General features: G+C 37.0%; 1 protein-coding gene across 2 annotated transcripts; it reads left to right on the plus strand.

Moving 5' to 3' along the window:
* Window positions 1-42: 42 nt before the first annotated feature.
* Window positions 43-15,819, plus strand: ATAD5 (ATPase family AAA domain containing 5). Of its 2 annotated transcripts, XM_039562460.1 has the most exons (23): window positions 44-184; window positions 1,022-2,799; window positions 3,145-3,232; window positions 3,932-4,093; window positions 4,278-4,416; window positions 4,859-4,943; window positions 5,406-5,587; window positions 6,013-6,170; window positions 6,447-6,600; window positions 6,827-7,120; window positions 7,293-7,389; window positions 7,902-7,984; window positions 8,075-8,220; window positions 8,344-8,491; window positions 8,960-9,130; window positions 9,312-9,427; window positions 9,510-9,603; window positions 9,835-9,899; window positions 10,821-11,001; window positions 11,691-11,881; window positions 12,177-13,003; window positions 14,102-14,266; window positions 14,455-15,819. In XM_039562460.1, the coding sequence occupies exons 1-23, from the start codon at window positions 113-115 to the stop codon at window positions 14,531-14,533; spliced, it is 5,475 nt and encodes a 1,824-aa protein (XP_039418394.1). In that variant the 5' UTR covers window positions 44-112; the 3' UTR covers window positions 14,534-15,819. The 2 variants fall into 2 exon arrangements, with proteins under 2 accessions (XP_039418395.1, XP_039418394.1); XM_039562461.1 differs by lacking the exons at window positions 14,102-14,266; window positions 14,455-15,819 and having other exon boundaries at window positions 43-184; window positions 12,292-12,416.
* Window positions 15,820-16,223: the final 404 nt, after the last annotated feature.

Genomic DNA, 16,223 nt, shown 5'->3' on the forward strand with positions numbered 1-16,223 from the left:
CGGCGCTGCGCGGCCCCCGCCCCTGAGGACACTGCCTGGGCCCAGAGCTTCGCGCGCCCCCCCCCCCGCCCCGAACGATCCGGGAGGGCTCCGCGCCCGCAGCAGCCGGGGCATGGTGGGCAGGGTCACCGTGGCCGCGGCGGCCGCCTCCCCGCTCCTCCCCGGGAACGACGGCGACGTTCAGGTGGGGACGCGGGCCCGGGGTCGCGCTGTGAGGGTGGAGAGGGGGGGTGCAGCTGACGGGGTGGCGCTCCTTTGGCGATCACTCCCTTTGGCGTTCGCCCTCTTTGGCGCTCTCCCCTGACACGGCCCGTCCGGTGTAACCAGGGGAGGTGTTAGGTGCCGCCCGCCCCCGGGCGCTTTTGACGGTCCGCGCAGCCCCGCCGCCCGGGCTGTCATTAAACGCTTTCGAAGGGCTTTGGGAAGAGGGGTTTTCTGCTTCAGAGGGTGTGATTTCAGAGGAGTTCAGTTTCTAGTAAACTAGGAGTTATAAAAGTCTTAATAAACCAAAGTCTTTCTTGGAGTTGTAGGAGTAAATGCTGTTTTATGGTTTGAATCATTATACGAGATAAGAGTTCTCTTGTGTTCATTTTCTTTAAGTACTCTTAAAGATACAGCGTCTTCCTAAGATATGTCAGATATTTACAGCAGGACCTGTTTAAGTGATGTTGGAATTCCCTTTTAAATGCTCAACAGATGCTCTGGGGAACATGTCAAGGTCGATCATCTGAATTGAACTAGACTTTCAGACTTCCAGTATTGTGAAATCTCTGCATAGCTGTTCTGAAGACCTTGTGGTCCCTTTAAGTTTTGACCATCTCAAGGTTTCAGAACAGGATTTCTATTTATTTGAAACAGCAGAATCTTTATTTCAGTCTTAGATGGCCTTTGAAAACACGGAGATAAAGTTGAGGCGTGCACAGTCTGAGCACATTAACATGAATTTTTGTTTTCTGAAAAAGTACTATATAAGTCATCTTAAGTTTTTTTAAAACTAAGATTCATGTTGTACCTTTTACAGCCATGCAAGAAGCGGCGAGAGGAAGATGCTTCTGTAAAAACAATCACAAGGTATTTTTCACCATTAGCAAAACCAGTGGATAAAGCATTGTCATCACCAAAATCCAACAATATCTTGGATTATTTTAAAAAGACATCTGCAACTGGGAATGCTGCATTCCCAGTTGGAGCTGGAGAAAGTAAAATACTGTTGGATGCTGATGACAAAGAGTGTAAATCATCTTTCAAGCCAACTTTAAAGCGGAAGAGAAAAGGGAAGAAAGTTAATTTAAATAATACGCTAAAAGAAACAAAAGAATCTGAGAATGACCATGAAATAGAAATTAGTAGTGATGACAGCGGAATAACTACAGGACTGCAACGAGACAGTAATGACTTTATTGCTTCTTGTGCTCTAGTGGACCAAAAATGTGCAAGAGAATCAGCAGAAGATAATGTGCAAAGAGAGAACTTCCCAAACACTGTCTTCTCCAGAAAAAATGCAAAAAGCTTTGGTTGTGAAACAAAGGGATCAAAAAATAGGGTAAGAAAATCAAGGAAAAGGAAGCACAAAGTAAATATTGATTTGTCTGAAAGCTCTTCATCAGAAAACCAGATGAATGAAATGTGTAAAAAGGAAACTGAAGAGACAAATACAGTAGCAGAGTGTGGTGATGCTATTGGTGATTCCAGTTTTGAGGTTGATATGGATGATGGGGCATCCCAGGTAAATAATTGTACAATAACAGTGTCATTTGAGGACTTCTTGAGAAGTCAGGGAGAAAATAATGTTGAAGGAGACACAAAGCCAGCAATGGACACTTCTGGTACAGCAAATGAAATGGACAAAAGTGATAGTATTAGTGACCCAGAAAAGTGTGAGGAGTCTCAACAGCTGCCACTCCGAACAGTGACTGTCCTTGCACAAGTTCATTCCATTCCCCCCAAATTATCTCCATTAAATAAGGAGCAAAAAGGCTCTAGGAAAATAGCTTCCATTTTTTTGAAGCAGAAGGGACGTGTAGGGGAAAAAGAAAGCAGCCCACCCCTCTTGGACACTGACCAAACTGAACAGGTGGCTCAGAAAAGAAAATCCAATGTCGTTATTGAGGAAGAAGAATTGGAGCTGGCTGTACTGGAGACTGCAGGATCGGATTCTCTGAAGCCAAAATGTACTCTGGAAGAAAAGCATCAGTTTATGAAGGCTTTTAGACAACCAACAGCAGATGTAACAAAAAGTGGAGTTAAAAAGGCAACTGGAAAACAAAAGCAAGCTGCTGCAAAGTCTTCAAAAGAAAAAGAAGGATCTGAAGATGTCATTCCTTCAAATAAAGGATTGGAAAGTGGGATACGAGAAGATTATGTGGACAAACACACACATTCTAAACCTAAAAGCAATAGAACTAAACCCAGAAGACCTAGGAAGGTTCAGAAAAAAGGGAACAGAAGGAAGAAGGCTTCAGAAACTAAGGAAAGTGATGTCTCAAACACTAGCAATTATAATGGAGAAGAGGATTCAGGTGCTAATGTTATTACTGTGGAAAACATCTTAGATGTAATAATTCCATCAAGTCCAAAAGTGAGTGAGTTAAGGAGGAGTTTAAGGCAGCAGAAAACCAAAACATCAACAAATGTTACACCTAAAAAGCCCAGGGCTAAAAGTGCCTGTTCTGCAGATGAATTAGACGGCTGCCCATTAGAGACTTCCACCCCAAAAGCACGCCGGCAATCCTGCAAGAAAAGCAACATATACAGAGCTGAGGTGATTATTGTGCCCTTTGATGGAAACAGCCCAATAAGGTAAACGTTTTAGAGTATATTCTACCTTTTTGCCCATTAATTGTATGCAAATATTTTGAAAATAAGACATAATTATAAATTGATTGTATACCAAAGTTGCATGGATACTGATCATGGTGGGTAAAAATAGAGAAGAACCAAAGCTGACTATAAATCTGTTTGCACTAAAGACATCCAAAAACCCCCCAACCAAGCAACCAAACAACAAAAAGACCTCAACCACCAGTTAGGGGGTTGCTTCTGTTTACAGCACTGTATTTTTAGAGGCTTTTGAAAATGATTTTGAGAGTAACATTTCCTTTTATTAAACAGTACTAATTTCATAATACTTTTTTCCCTAATTAGAATGAGGTTTACACGTATCAAAGCAACTACAAATTCAAATAAAGTTGAAGCAATGAGAAAGGAAGAGTCTCGCTCCAAAAACACAAAGGTAATTTATGTAACCATTGGTGTCAGTCTTCTGTCATTTCCTAAATGGGTATAATTGTGGTCTATTCAGTCTTGTGTAATAGTCTAATGTAATACAGCATGACAGTTCCCAGCTGCTCAGTGGAAAGGGAATATTACTCTGATTTGTGATAGAATTTGCGATAGTTTCTTTTACTTTAGATTTTAAAACATGTTTTATTAGTAAAAATCCACCTTTCATAACAGAAAAATCCCATAAAATAGCATGCTCCTGTGCTGCACGTTCTCAGGATGGGATGTAGAAACCACTGGACGTGGCACTTTGTGGCATGGTTTACTTGACAAGATGGTGATTCGTCAGAGGTTGGACTTGATGATCTCAGAGGTCTTTTCCAACCTAAATGATCCAGTGATTTGTGATAGTGTTTGGGCACAGCAGAACAGCTGAGGCTTAAGAATGTCACCGCCCATATTTTATTTGTTCCCTGGACAAATTGAGGATCTGCTTGCAGGGTTCTCACTCCCTTTTGAAAACTGTTGATATCATCTTGGTTTGCTTCTCCTTTCAATTATTTAATTTTCTTTTTGATACCAATGAAATTTTGCAACAATTACATACTTACATGAAAAATGTAAAAAAAAAATTATGTTTATATGCAAAGTACTTAGTGAAGATAGCACTATTAATTGGTATTTCAGTTCTTTTGTTTTTTGTTAACAGATAAATTCCACGTCTAAAAACATATCCAAAGCAAAGCAGCTGATTGAAAAAGCAAAGGCTATACAGCATAACAGATCAAAAGTGAATGAAGACTCAGCTCCCGTAAGGCGCTCGTCTCGGCAGCGAGCTCTTGCTGAGAAGAAAAAATTAGAAGAAAGTGATGTAAGACTATACTGGGGGGAGGGGGAATATTTGGTATGTTTGTGATTGATTTAAGCTACACAAATGATTCCTACTTGATTCTTTACAAGAAATGTTTGCAAGCTAAGGTAGATATCTGCAATGTATTGTTAATAAAGGAGGAAAAGTTGTGTTTCTTTTCTTATTTGGTTTGCCTTCCTTCTAGGAATCAGTAATAATTCTAGATTCAAGTGTGAATAGTGTCACTACTACAGAGCAGAGTGTGAAGGAAAAGAAACTTCGGAGCTTAAATGATGTTTTGGGGAAGAAGTCTGAAAACTTGAAGGTTGCGAAGCATTCCAGCGGTAATTGGGTTTTACTGAATGTGTTTATTTTTTATTATAGAAACATTTAATATTATTGATGATTGTAACTTTATTTTATAAAGCTGCCTTTTTGCAGTACATTCATCTTTTCTTCTGATTTACCTGGATTAATAGTGCAGAGGTTATTTACATGTGTTGTTTTGATTTTTCTTTATTCAGGGAAAACTATTTGTTTGAAAAACTGTCAGTAGTATACCATGTTTTGTTGCCTCTCCTTTTTTTTCCTAATTTTAGAAAATAACATCCATACTAAGGAAATAATTAGAAATAAAGCTATAATGAATTTTGTTAAAATACTCAACTTTCCCTTAAGAAAAGGAGATTCCCTGATGTTAAATGGAACATACAGGTGGTGAAGCAAGGTTAGAATCTTGTATCAGTGCTAATCTAATTTTTTTTTTTTTTTTTTACCTTTTTAAAGGGAAACTGAGATATCCACCTTCCTGCCTAGGCAAAAATGCTCAAAACTCTGCAGGTGAACCAGTCATGATCTTTGATGAAAGCAGGTCAGTTGTCAAGTGTGCAGTTACTTAAAAATCAAAATACATTTCAAGGTTACTTTACCATTCTCTCATTTGACAGATTTAAATACACTGACTGATGTGCTATAAATATTCATGACTTTTATACTGATTAGTATTTTAATCTGCTTGCAAAATTTTAGGGGTGTCTTGGAGAGTTCCTCAACCATTTTAGAGCCATATTAGATGTGTGGAAATGTAGTTGATGACGGATTAAAAAGGAGTCTCTAATTGCATGTAAAAATACAAAAACAAAGAGAATTTTTTTAGATTAAAATTTTTAACACAAAACTGAGAATTAAATTCAAACTAATTACATTAAAATAAATTTTAGCAGTTCTAACAGACTATTTTTAACTCAGGTGGAAGAGAATGTGATTAAATTCAGCCTTGCATAGCTGGAAGTTCTAATAATTCTTTCTTTTTTTTTTTCTATTTTCATTAAAGCCAAGATGCATCTGAAAATTCTCAAGATGATGATCAGTTCAGAGCAAAACGTGAATTCCTGATGAGTGGATTGCCAGAATCACTGAAAAGGCAGATTGCAAAGAAAGCAGCAGCAATGGAAGCATACTCTCTTGCAAGTTCCTGTTTTAAGACTGTTGTCCATGTACAGCAGAAGGATGAGTGTAAGCCTTTTTTATGCTTTTGGGTTTTGTTTAAATGTATGTAATAATTTGAGGAATTTGTGCAAAAAAGAAAAAACTTGAACAGCTTAAGACTGGAATAGGTGGGAGTTTCCTCTTGTTTTGTGTCTCGGTAAGAAAACAAAACTTAGAAGCTTCGAGTGAGATGTTTTTGAATACAAAATTTACAAATTAAATTGATGCTAAAGTAGTCTATACGTACATGGGTAAGGATGCAAAATTCTTAATATTTAGTAAAAAGAAGTTGATCTGTTAAGTTCCAATTTGGAGAATAAAGATTGTATTGGACTGATTTGGGCAGAAAACATTTTCTTCTGACAAGGCAAAAAGAGAGAAGACCAGCCTATTTCTTTTCCCTAGAATAGAAGCTAACTCTTGTTTTGTTTTTGGTGGGGGTTCTTTTGTAGGTTCTCCAATGTGGAAACTGCAATCACCATCATGCCCTGTATTAACTAAGCTGAGGGAACTGAGTACTGAAGTCACCAACATCACAAAAATCCCTCTCTCACTTGGTGAATTTTCCACTGTGAATTCAAAACGAACTGGAAGTTGTTCTGCACCTGTGGTTAGTACTTTAAAATTCAAGTTGTTTTGATATCTGTTTGGATTTATGTTTTTAAAAAACCCTGTAGTTTGAATCTGTTTCAGTCCTGTAATTTGTTTAATTTTTTTTAAATTTCCCTGTGTGTGAGTTACCCATTTTGCATCTTAACATCCGACAGTTCTCATCAGTTCTTAACAGTTTCTGTTAATCTCTGAATTTAACAAGACACTGCCAGTTTAAATTATGGAAAGCATTCTGTGTAAAGTTTTTGAGTAATTCTCTGTGCGTGTATTCCAGCTTTCAGGCCACCGACCAGCTTTTCCTGATGTATTCAAGAAAGATTTGCTAGATGAGATCGTGTCTTCTAATTCTCAATTTCCAGTGAGAAAATACTACTACAGGTTCCTGAAAAAGCAAACAGAACACTTGGCTTTGGAAAACAGTGCACAAGGTTAGGAATCTATGTCGGGGAAAAAAACCACTCTCACTCTCACTGGCATTAAAAAACAATGGGGAATTTTAAAAAATACACTACTGAAGGAATACTGTTGCTGGAAATAAATTGATCCTCACATTTTAGGTTATTTTGACCAAATTCTTCAAATATGGCTTAAACAAATGTACAGTAGTAAGGGACATAGCCTGAAATTTTAAAAGGATGCAATTTCTTTTCTTAGAAAGCAGAGATGGCACTGCAAATCTTGATGTAATTCAGAAACAACCTGACAATTGGAAGGAAATGAAGAGGAAAAGGAAAGAAACAGAAGACCGCAAATCAAAAAGAAGAAAACAACTTGAAAGTACAGAGACAGAAATGAAATCAAGAGTTCCCAGGAATCTTATTCCTCCCGTATCTGGAGAAAAAAAAGCAGAGACAGGACAAGCCACACATTTGGAAAAAAACAAGACCCAGAAACCAGATGGTGTGACAGAAGACACTGAGTGTTTATCAGATCCAAGTGCACCTTCAGGTAACTGCATTTCCTGTCTCATTTTAATCTTTGCACTGGGGAAGTGTATGTGTGATGTATGTCAGCTTTCCACTGTGATGCAAAAATCGTATCTAGTCCTAGTACTTCGCTAGACTTGATTGATTCTGTTGCATGAAGAACTGTCTAAAAATGGATAATATTTTTTCTGTAGGTGTGGAAAAGGAAGACATGCTCTGGACAGAAAAATATCAGCCTCAAGATTCCAGTGAACTTGTAGGGAACAGGAAAGAGATTGAAAGGCTACACAGGTCAGAAGTGGGAACATGGATCCATTCCTAAAATAACTCAAAACCTCATGTTACTTGATAATGCTCAAGTACTTGTCTGTACTTCCCTACAAGCATCCTAGTCTGACCTTGCTGTACTGCCTCTGCTTTTGACAGGAATTTAGCACTGAAATCCACCTAATATATTGTGCTTTCAGTTAAATTTTCTGTGTGGGCTTCAGTTACTGGTGTGGCTCTTACATAGAATTTAAAGATCCATCTGACAAAACACTAAATTATGAGGGATTAAGTAGTTCACCAAATGACTTGTTTTTATACCAATCAGCTAATAGAATGGAGAATGAAAAAGGAAACATTTTCTATGAAAGAATCAAATCCTGAACATTTTTTTGCTTTTATCTGAAAGGACTTGATAGGTTTTTGTGGGATAACAAGTGGCTGATGTCCACTAGTTTTATATTCTGTTCCATCTTAATCTGGTTTACTTAATTCACCAGCAGTTTTTATTCTTGTTTCGTTCCTTCCTTTTATAGTTGGTTAAAAGAATGGAAAAAGAGAGCTGATTTGGAAGAAAAACGACATCAGAAAAGGGAAAAGGAGGACAAAGAGCAAGAAGGTACTGATAGAATTAATACAGCTTATCTTTTCTTAAAAGTTGGCAAAAAAATAACAGTAATCCTTTATTTTCTTTTTAATAATTCTACAGATTCTTTAAGCAGCCTTGACTTTAAAGATAGTAAATCTGATATTGAGGAAGAGATAACCCTTTGCAATACAGTTCTGATAACTGGCCCACCAGGAGTGGGGAAGACTGCTGCAGTGTATGCTTGTGCTCAGGAGCTTGGGTTTAAGGTTTGTGGAGTTGTTTCCTCAGTGCATTTTTCTTATTTATAACTAATGATACAAAAGCATTTGTAATACAAGATGTCTACACTTTAATTTTTTTTTTTTTTTGTAAATTAAATACCATTGCAGATATTTGAAGTCAATGCCTCTTGCCAGCGTAGTGGGAGACAGATACTGTCCCAGCTGAAAGAAGCTACTCAGTCTCATCAAGTGGACAAAAAAGGTGTTAATGCACACAAGCCTTGCTTTTTTAACAGTTGTAGCACCAAGTCACCAAGTAAGTCTCATGGTTCTTATCTGGGGTTCTTTGTTTGCTTTGAATTATGGGGTGGGTTTTATGGAGGGGAGGAGGTTGTTAAAGACTGAATTCCCCAAACAAATTTTAGACACCAGCTGTCTTTAAAAAGTTAGCAGATCTACCTTATCTGGCCATAATGGTAAGAAATGCTCTGTTGGTTAACACAACTACAAACCAAATTAAATAATGACTTTATTAAAATACTGACTCTTGATTACATTATTTCTGCAGCGGTGGAGTAAGTGCTGTGGCACTTGAATAGAAAGTTGAACAGAAAGCTTTTCCAATAACAAGAGAAAAGGAAATTAAGCAGAAATCAGCTGTAAACTGTATCAGTAAACCTGTCATTTACTAGATAATAAATGAGTTTTACTTTAAATTTGTTTGAGAAATATCAGTTTGACATTGTATCTCCAGATGAAGTTTAATATTAAATGTATCTTGCAGAAAAAATGTATTCTCCAAAGAAAGTTATTTCTCCAAGAAAACCGCCACTGTCACCAAAAGGAGTAGGATTACAACGAAGCTTGCCCCCTAAAACACTTGCAAACTACTTCAAAATTTCTGCCAAACATAAAGGTAATAATGAAGAAGCAACATCTGAAGAAAAAAATAGAGGTAGATATCCCTTTTTAATAATTCATTACCTTTGGAGATGGAAATGCTACACTGTGTATGTGGAGCTGTGTGGGGAAATAATAGATTTTCTTAAGCATTTGATACATGGGGGACTTTTGAAGCCAGTACCTGGAAAGCTTTAAATGGTTTCCTTCCTGCTCAGTTATTCATCCATCTGCAGGAAATACTCAGAATTCACTGGAAGTAAAGAAAGATGCTCAAATTAAGTCAATAAACAAAGAAGAAGGAGGAGAACACAACAGGAAAAGTGCAACATCTCTCATTCTTTTTGAAGAGGTAAAATTCACATGAAACATAGTGTGATTGTATTCACAGCTTGTAACTGCTGTTCAAGCTATTGATACTTTGTTTTCTGTAGGTGGATATAATATTTGATGAAGATGCAGGATTTCTAAGTGCAATAAAGACATTCATGGCAACTGCAAAGCGACCTGTAATTCTTACCACCAATGGTGAGTAGTGTTTGTGACAGTAATTAGGCTTTACAGACAGAAGAGCCACTTTTAATTAGAGGCTGTAAATGGTGATGGTTGAATACTGCTCCTAAATGCAAAATTAAATGAGTGGGGACTGTAAAGCAAGTATTTTAGTGTTTGAATAAAGCTATTGGCTGCTCTAATGATTAAAGGAAATAACTAGGTTTGAACATAATGTCATGACAGTTCACTGATATTTCTTTATAGATCCAACATTCAGCTTAATGTTTGATGGCTATTTTGAAGAAATCAACTTTAAAACCCCTTCCTTGGTAAGTCTGTGTCTGGAAATGCAGGTACATCCTAAACAAGTAATTGTCAGCTGATTTCAGTTTGAAATTTAAATGTTCATGTAGGTTTATACATTTCTGATATAATATTTTTGTTTGATCAGAGACAGACATGTCTTTGAGGTTTATGTAAGCATGTGTAGGATGTATTTATCTTTACATGTAGAAGCTGTTTTACTGTCATGGAAGATTTATTTTCCAAACAGTTTAGTGGTACTGAGAAGTACAATAAGAGCATCACTTAATCACTTCATTTAGATTTTAGAATGTAGTTAGGTTGAATATCTGATAGCTCTTATCTGAAGGTTGGTTATGCCAGTATTGGTTCATTCATTAAAAAGTATTGGAGTTATTTTAGAAATATTATGGGTTATTCCTTTAATGTGAACACTAGTGTTCTGTGTAGCAAATAGTTTTATTTGCAGCTATGTATTAGATGAAAAACCTAAAAAAATGAGAATCAGAAGGACATAATTTTTGAGAAGGGGAAATTGGTTAATGTGAAACTGAAAACCTGTTGGACTTCCAGGCAGTTGCAGAATTAAAAGAAAGAATGGAAGAAAAACCTTTAAAACTAATATAGTTCAGTAAAAGCTGATCACTGGTGATGAGAAGCAAGGTGTAGGTAGTCTCAGGACCATGAGCAGAATATGTTTGTGTGTTTGTTTTAATCAGCTGAATTTCTAAATTGAACTTAATTCTCTGACATAAGCTACATAGATTGGGTATTTTGCTTTTCCGTAAAGGTTTTAATCTAACTGTAATCTAATTTAATAAACTAATCTTCTGTGTAAAAAGGCAAAATGCATTGCTAGCATAAATAGAATAATTTGCTCCTGTGTGACTTCCTGCAGTGTGATTGGCAGGACTTGTTTCAGTGGTCTGTGTGTAACTCTTGTTTAGATAAACTCTGTGAGCTATCTCCAAGCTCTGTGCCTGGCTGAGAACCTACGGACAGATGTGAAAGACCTGGCTGCTCTCCTAGCCACAAATAACTGTGATATCAGACAAAGTGTTCTGTACTTACAATTCTGGGTTAGAAGTGGAGGTGGATGCTTGAAAGAGAAGCGTTTGGCACCTTGTGGTATGTTGATTTAATTTAATCCTAAAAAAATACCCATCTAAATTTGAATTTGACTCAATCTAAGTATTCTTAGATGTGTATGAATAAATGGTAACTTCTTATAAGACTCCTAAATATTGGAAGGGAGAGGGGATCTGTTATTTTTTATCTACTTCAAAGCCTTGTATTAATGCATAAGGAACTAAATTTTCAGGGTTTTATTGCCCATCATTGTGGTACTTACTATCTCCCTTTCATGTTCTGAGTAGCAAAACAGGGCAAAGAAGGGAACCAGTAGTAATTTTCCTTCAGAGTTTGCAGTTCTTTATCCATGTAGCTGAGTTGTAGGCAATTCATGTAGAAGAAGCAGAGCTGAAAAAGGGGTAAAAATGGGACAGCTGGCAAGCAGGCAAGGGTAGGAACTTGATCCCAAAGGATTCAGGAAGAGTTTAGGGGTGTGAGGGAGTGACAGGGAGAGATAAGTGAGGCACAGCCTCCTTCAAACGTTACTTGGGAAGCGAAAGAGCGGGTTGGTAACAGTGCCAGCAGTGAACTGGGCATGGGGATGACTCATTTCAGCTGCTCCATTCCTCCAGCACCACAGCAAGAGGTGACAGTTACAGCATCCTTTGTGACAGGAATTGAGGAATTGAAATCAATTTCACGATGCAGTTGTTCCCTTTCAAGTAAAGCCTGTTATCTTTGTGCAGAAGGAGAAGGGACAAGGAATGCAGATAATGTCATTGATCCTCCAAAGTGTAATGATTCCAAGGCGGATTTTTCTCAAGCTGATGACGCACATCTTCAGGAGTTTCCAAAATGTGATACAGGCTGTGTAGAGACGTTGCTTGGCCTTAAGAATATCCTGTTGCCTTCAGAAGATTTGTTTACATTTCTTAAGGTATTTTTGTAGTTGACTAGTTAATACTTTTAATGATTGCCAGGTAACTGAGTGTAACCATCACCAGGAATAGCATCATCTTAGAAGCAAATCTTTGAAAAGGTTTGTTGTAGAAATTATAGAATTCCATGGTTATTAAGTGCAATCTGAACTGGGATGGTCTCCTGCAAGCAAAGCAGTCCCTCACCTCATAAGCACAAAGCCAGGAGTGTGAGATTTTCTGTAATAACATTTTTATTTTTAAAAATATATATTTTAATATATTGATAAATCTTTCACAATTATTATTTTACAGCACAAAATCACAACCATGGAGGAATTGAATAAATTGATGCAGCTTCTCACAGAATTCCAGATGAAGCATGTGGATTTTGTATATAGTAATCTTGACCTTATTCTTCCCTTACCAGTGCAAGTTCTTTCAAACCAGTCTGAAGCCTCAAAGCCTATACTTGAAAAGACTGCTATAGTTTCTCCAAAAAACAGATCTACTAAGAGTTCTTGCTGTGGGAAGAGTAGCCCTGGAAAAAGGTCTAAAAAGACAAAGACTCAGAAAAGACTTGAGATATTGGATGATAGTGACTTATTTGATACTGAACTGAACTATTCAGCTGAATTCATAACTTTGCCATCAGATAGTCCTAAATCATGTGCTGAAATGAATAAAAAGGAATCAAAATTGTTGGTGCATAAAGAACAAAAAGAAGTTAAAACCTCAGCAAGTGAAAAAAGGTCTGCAGTTGTTTTCCCGTGTCTGAATTCCCTGACTGAGTTAGTGGAAAACATGTCTTTCCTGGATTGCTGTGTAAACACTAACACCAGGGAACCACTGGAGTTTTCTAAAAATGAAGAATTTCATTGGACAAATGCCAGAATCAGAAATGGTCTTTGTGATGAGTTCAGTATAGAAAATACTGATTGGTGGAGTTCCCAGAGCTGTAGTGAAATAAAGGCAGCTATTGAAGCACTCAGCTTCACCAAAAGTTCTGTTAATATTTCACAAAATTTGGAATCCTTTTTGAGTACCAGTAAAACACCTGAAAGTGATCAGCTGATGGGACTTACTTTGCCTGTCTCAAACACAAGGAATGGAATAGCCTTCAGTCAGTCAGCTGATTCAAGGTAAGACGTTGTTAATATTTCTGGAGTATAGTGCAGTTATTTGTCCAGAAGAGCGTTTCGCAGGGTGTAGGACTGTTTCAGATTTGATGTATACACATTCATACCACTATGACTGTTGTAAGTGTGCCTCAAAACACTGCAGTATATTGTTCACTGTGCTTTTACAACCTTAAATTAACTTCTTGGCAATCTGCAAAGAGTGACTTTTCTTGAACAGCCTGTCTGTAATGTTGTTAAGGAATGGTGGCCTTAGTCTAGTTACTTTAAAAATGGACAAACACCACCACCACCCCCAAAAGAATAACAGAACCCTAAAGGAATGGCTTTTTCAAGACAGATGGGGTTAAATGGATTCTGCAAGTACCAGACATGCAAATTTGTCACCTGCTCATACTGAACCTGTGTTAACTGTGTTGGTAGGTGTTGCTTGATGAAGACCTAACAAAATCCAAAGCAAAGTCTTTGTAGTAACTTATGCTAACAAAGAATAACCTTTAATACATTGTAAAAGACCAAAGAATGCTATCAAGTGTGGGCATGAAACATTGTTTTTAACATAAACAAGTCATCATGGGTAAAATTGCTACAATGGGCACTTAAAGCCCATTCAGGGGTCTGAACAGGAAAATGGGTTAGAGCCTTTTTCTGTAAGTCAGTACCCAGAGGAGCAATGTCAGAATGGATCTGACCATCCATCCTGCGACCAGGTTATATCATGGTTAGACACTGGACCTGACACTGATATTCTGGCAAATACCAATTGCATAATGCTTTTTATTTTTGAAGACCACAGATGCTTTCGGTTGTGGTTGTACTGAACCTCACATCCGTATCTCGACTGAAGAGCTCCCCAGATCAGACTCCTGATTAAGACAAGAGCATTGGCCAAACAAACTGCTGGCCCTCCTGTTTCTGTCCAAGTGCAGCTTTGTGATGCTGTGTAAGCAGCACACAGAAGCTGCAGACATCTGATCCATTGGGATGCAGATTCCCATCAATTTAATGGAGTTTTAAACCAGTGGCTTTGATCCTAAAGAAATAAAACCATTGCTGCACATTCTTGAATAAGAAACAATAAAGCTTCATTCTCTGTTTTAGCACTCACAAAAAAGCACAGAAGAGGCTGGCTGTCATCAAAACTGTATTTTCCAGAAGTCCTTTAAACCTGGGCAATAAGCAAGCCAGTACCCTCGAATACCTCCCCACTCTCCGCAGTATCTGTAGGTCTGAAAAGCTTAAAGAGCAAGGGAAAACTAAAAGAAGGTAGGTTTGGGTTTTCCTAAATCTTGCTACATTTCATGGCAGAAGATAGTTAAGGATTTTAATAAAATATTTTGTCAAATAATTATAGGCAAGAAAGGTGGACATTTGTCTCTCAAAAGTGTTGCCTTACATTTGGAAATAACTTTGTTCCCTTAACAGTCATTTTTACTCCTTTTTTTTTTTAATAGGTTCTTGCATTATCTTGAAGGGATTCATCTCGAAATACCCAGACAAGTGATAAATGGTCTCTCTTTGGACTTCCCTTAAGATTACCAACACCAGAAATAGTTTGTGCCTAATGGTGGTATTCTCGCCATAGTTTGGTTATTTTATTTTTTTAATTACCACATTATTGTATATTCAGATCCATTTGTATATTAAATTTTTATAAGTATTTAAAATAATGTATATATCTATTGTCATTATACTGCTCTCCACAGCTGAAATGTGGGTTTGTTTGGTGCTTGTCCAGTAAGTGCATTCATAATATTAAATGCACAAACTATTCAGTGGGGACTACTTTTTGCTCTCTTTCTTTCTAATTTGTGGATCACATAGCAAGAAGTCCTTTTGTAACAACCAACTATCACCTTCCACAGTAAAGTTGCTTTTTTCTGAGGAGACTGTTTTGTTCAAATAAGTTTGTTTCTGAATTTGCAGTTAAGTGATAAATAACTCGAGGTAGGAGGGGCACAGAGGGGATGCAACAAGTCTTCCAAAGTCTAAATGACTAAAAGCAGCTCCTCACTTTGACCGCAGGGAACAAAGTCCTTACAAAGCACTATGCCTCAATGTACATATATTTGTATACATTCCTTTCATTGTTTACAGCTATCAGATCTGCATGTTAATCTCCTAAAAAGGTAGAGAAATTACTACTGTAGCTCAGCATGGTCTCAAGAGATTTAGGCAAGATTTTGTAAATAACAATTATCCCAGTGTTACTTTGGATTCAGGAATATTTAACTACTTCTAGTCTTGTATATTGTGTCCTATTTTTAAGCTTCTTTTTGTATTTGACAAGACTTGAGTCTGATTATTTGTGATTGAATCCATTTTTATATGACAATAAATTTGTGAGACTTTGCTACAATCAGAATGTTTCCGTTTCATGAAAAGTAAAACTCCTGAAACGTATTTTTTAAAGGATTTTAAAACTGGAATTAGTTCAACCTTGTACTTTTCTGCCTTTTTATTGCAGCTGAACTGTTCCTGTTCCTGTTCCTCAAACTGAGTCAGACTACTGCCATGCAGTGGTGCTCCACTTACCTCAGTGCCTCTGTAATAATAAGGAAGGCCATTTAGTAGTTCTGGTCTCATCCTACATGTCTTAAAGATGTTCAGGAATAAGAAATATTTATGGAAACAGTAAATTATTTTAAGCTTCTGCACTGTAGATCATCTTTATAGTTTACTCTTTCCATAATCCAGAATTATCAAAAAATTAAAGTGGTGGCTGTTAAAATCTTCATGGCTTGATTTTTTGTATTAACATTCTGTGCTTTTCCTGTATGATTTGTAAAAATAAATAAATACACATTTTAAATTATAAAGTAAAAGTGTATCTGTTCACTGCTTTATAAAGGCACTATCAATCTAACTAGATTACAGTGAGGACCTACATAAATCAGAAACAAGTCCTATAAAGTAGTAGTATTTTAGGAAATTCATGGGTAATTTGAAAGACCCAAATTAAAAAGCAGTGAGAGACAATTTACCTTCTTTTGAAGTCAACTCTCTGCTTTTAATAACTGCCTTAAGAAATTTACAGAATCTCCTGTGGTGTCCACAAGGTAAGGTGGAATTCAAGTATTTCACTTCTTGATCAGATATTTACCACATGAAATGACCTCAAGCTATTCTGAATGAAAAATAATCTGCATGTGATGATTTATTTGAATTCTGATAAATTAGCACCTTTGGATTTTTGTGTATCAGGTATGAGCATCTTTTAGAG

This window comes from Corvus cornix, chromosome 18 (genome assembly GCF_000738735.6).
Source record: "Corvus cornix cornix isolate S_Up_H32 chromosome 18, ASM73873v5, whole genome shotgun sequence".
Classification (NCBI taxonomy): domain Eukaryota; kingdom Metazoa; phylum Chordata; class Aves; order Passeriformes; family Corvidae; genus Corvus; species Corvus cornix.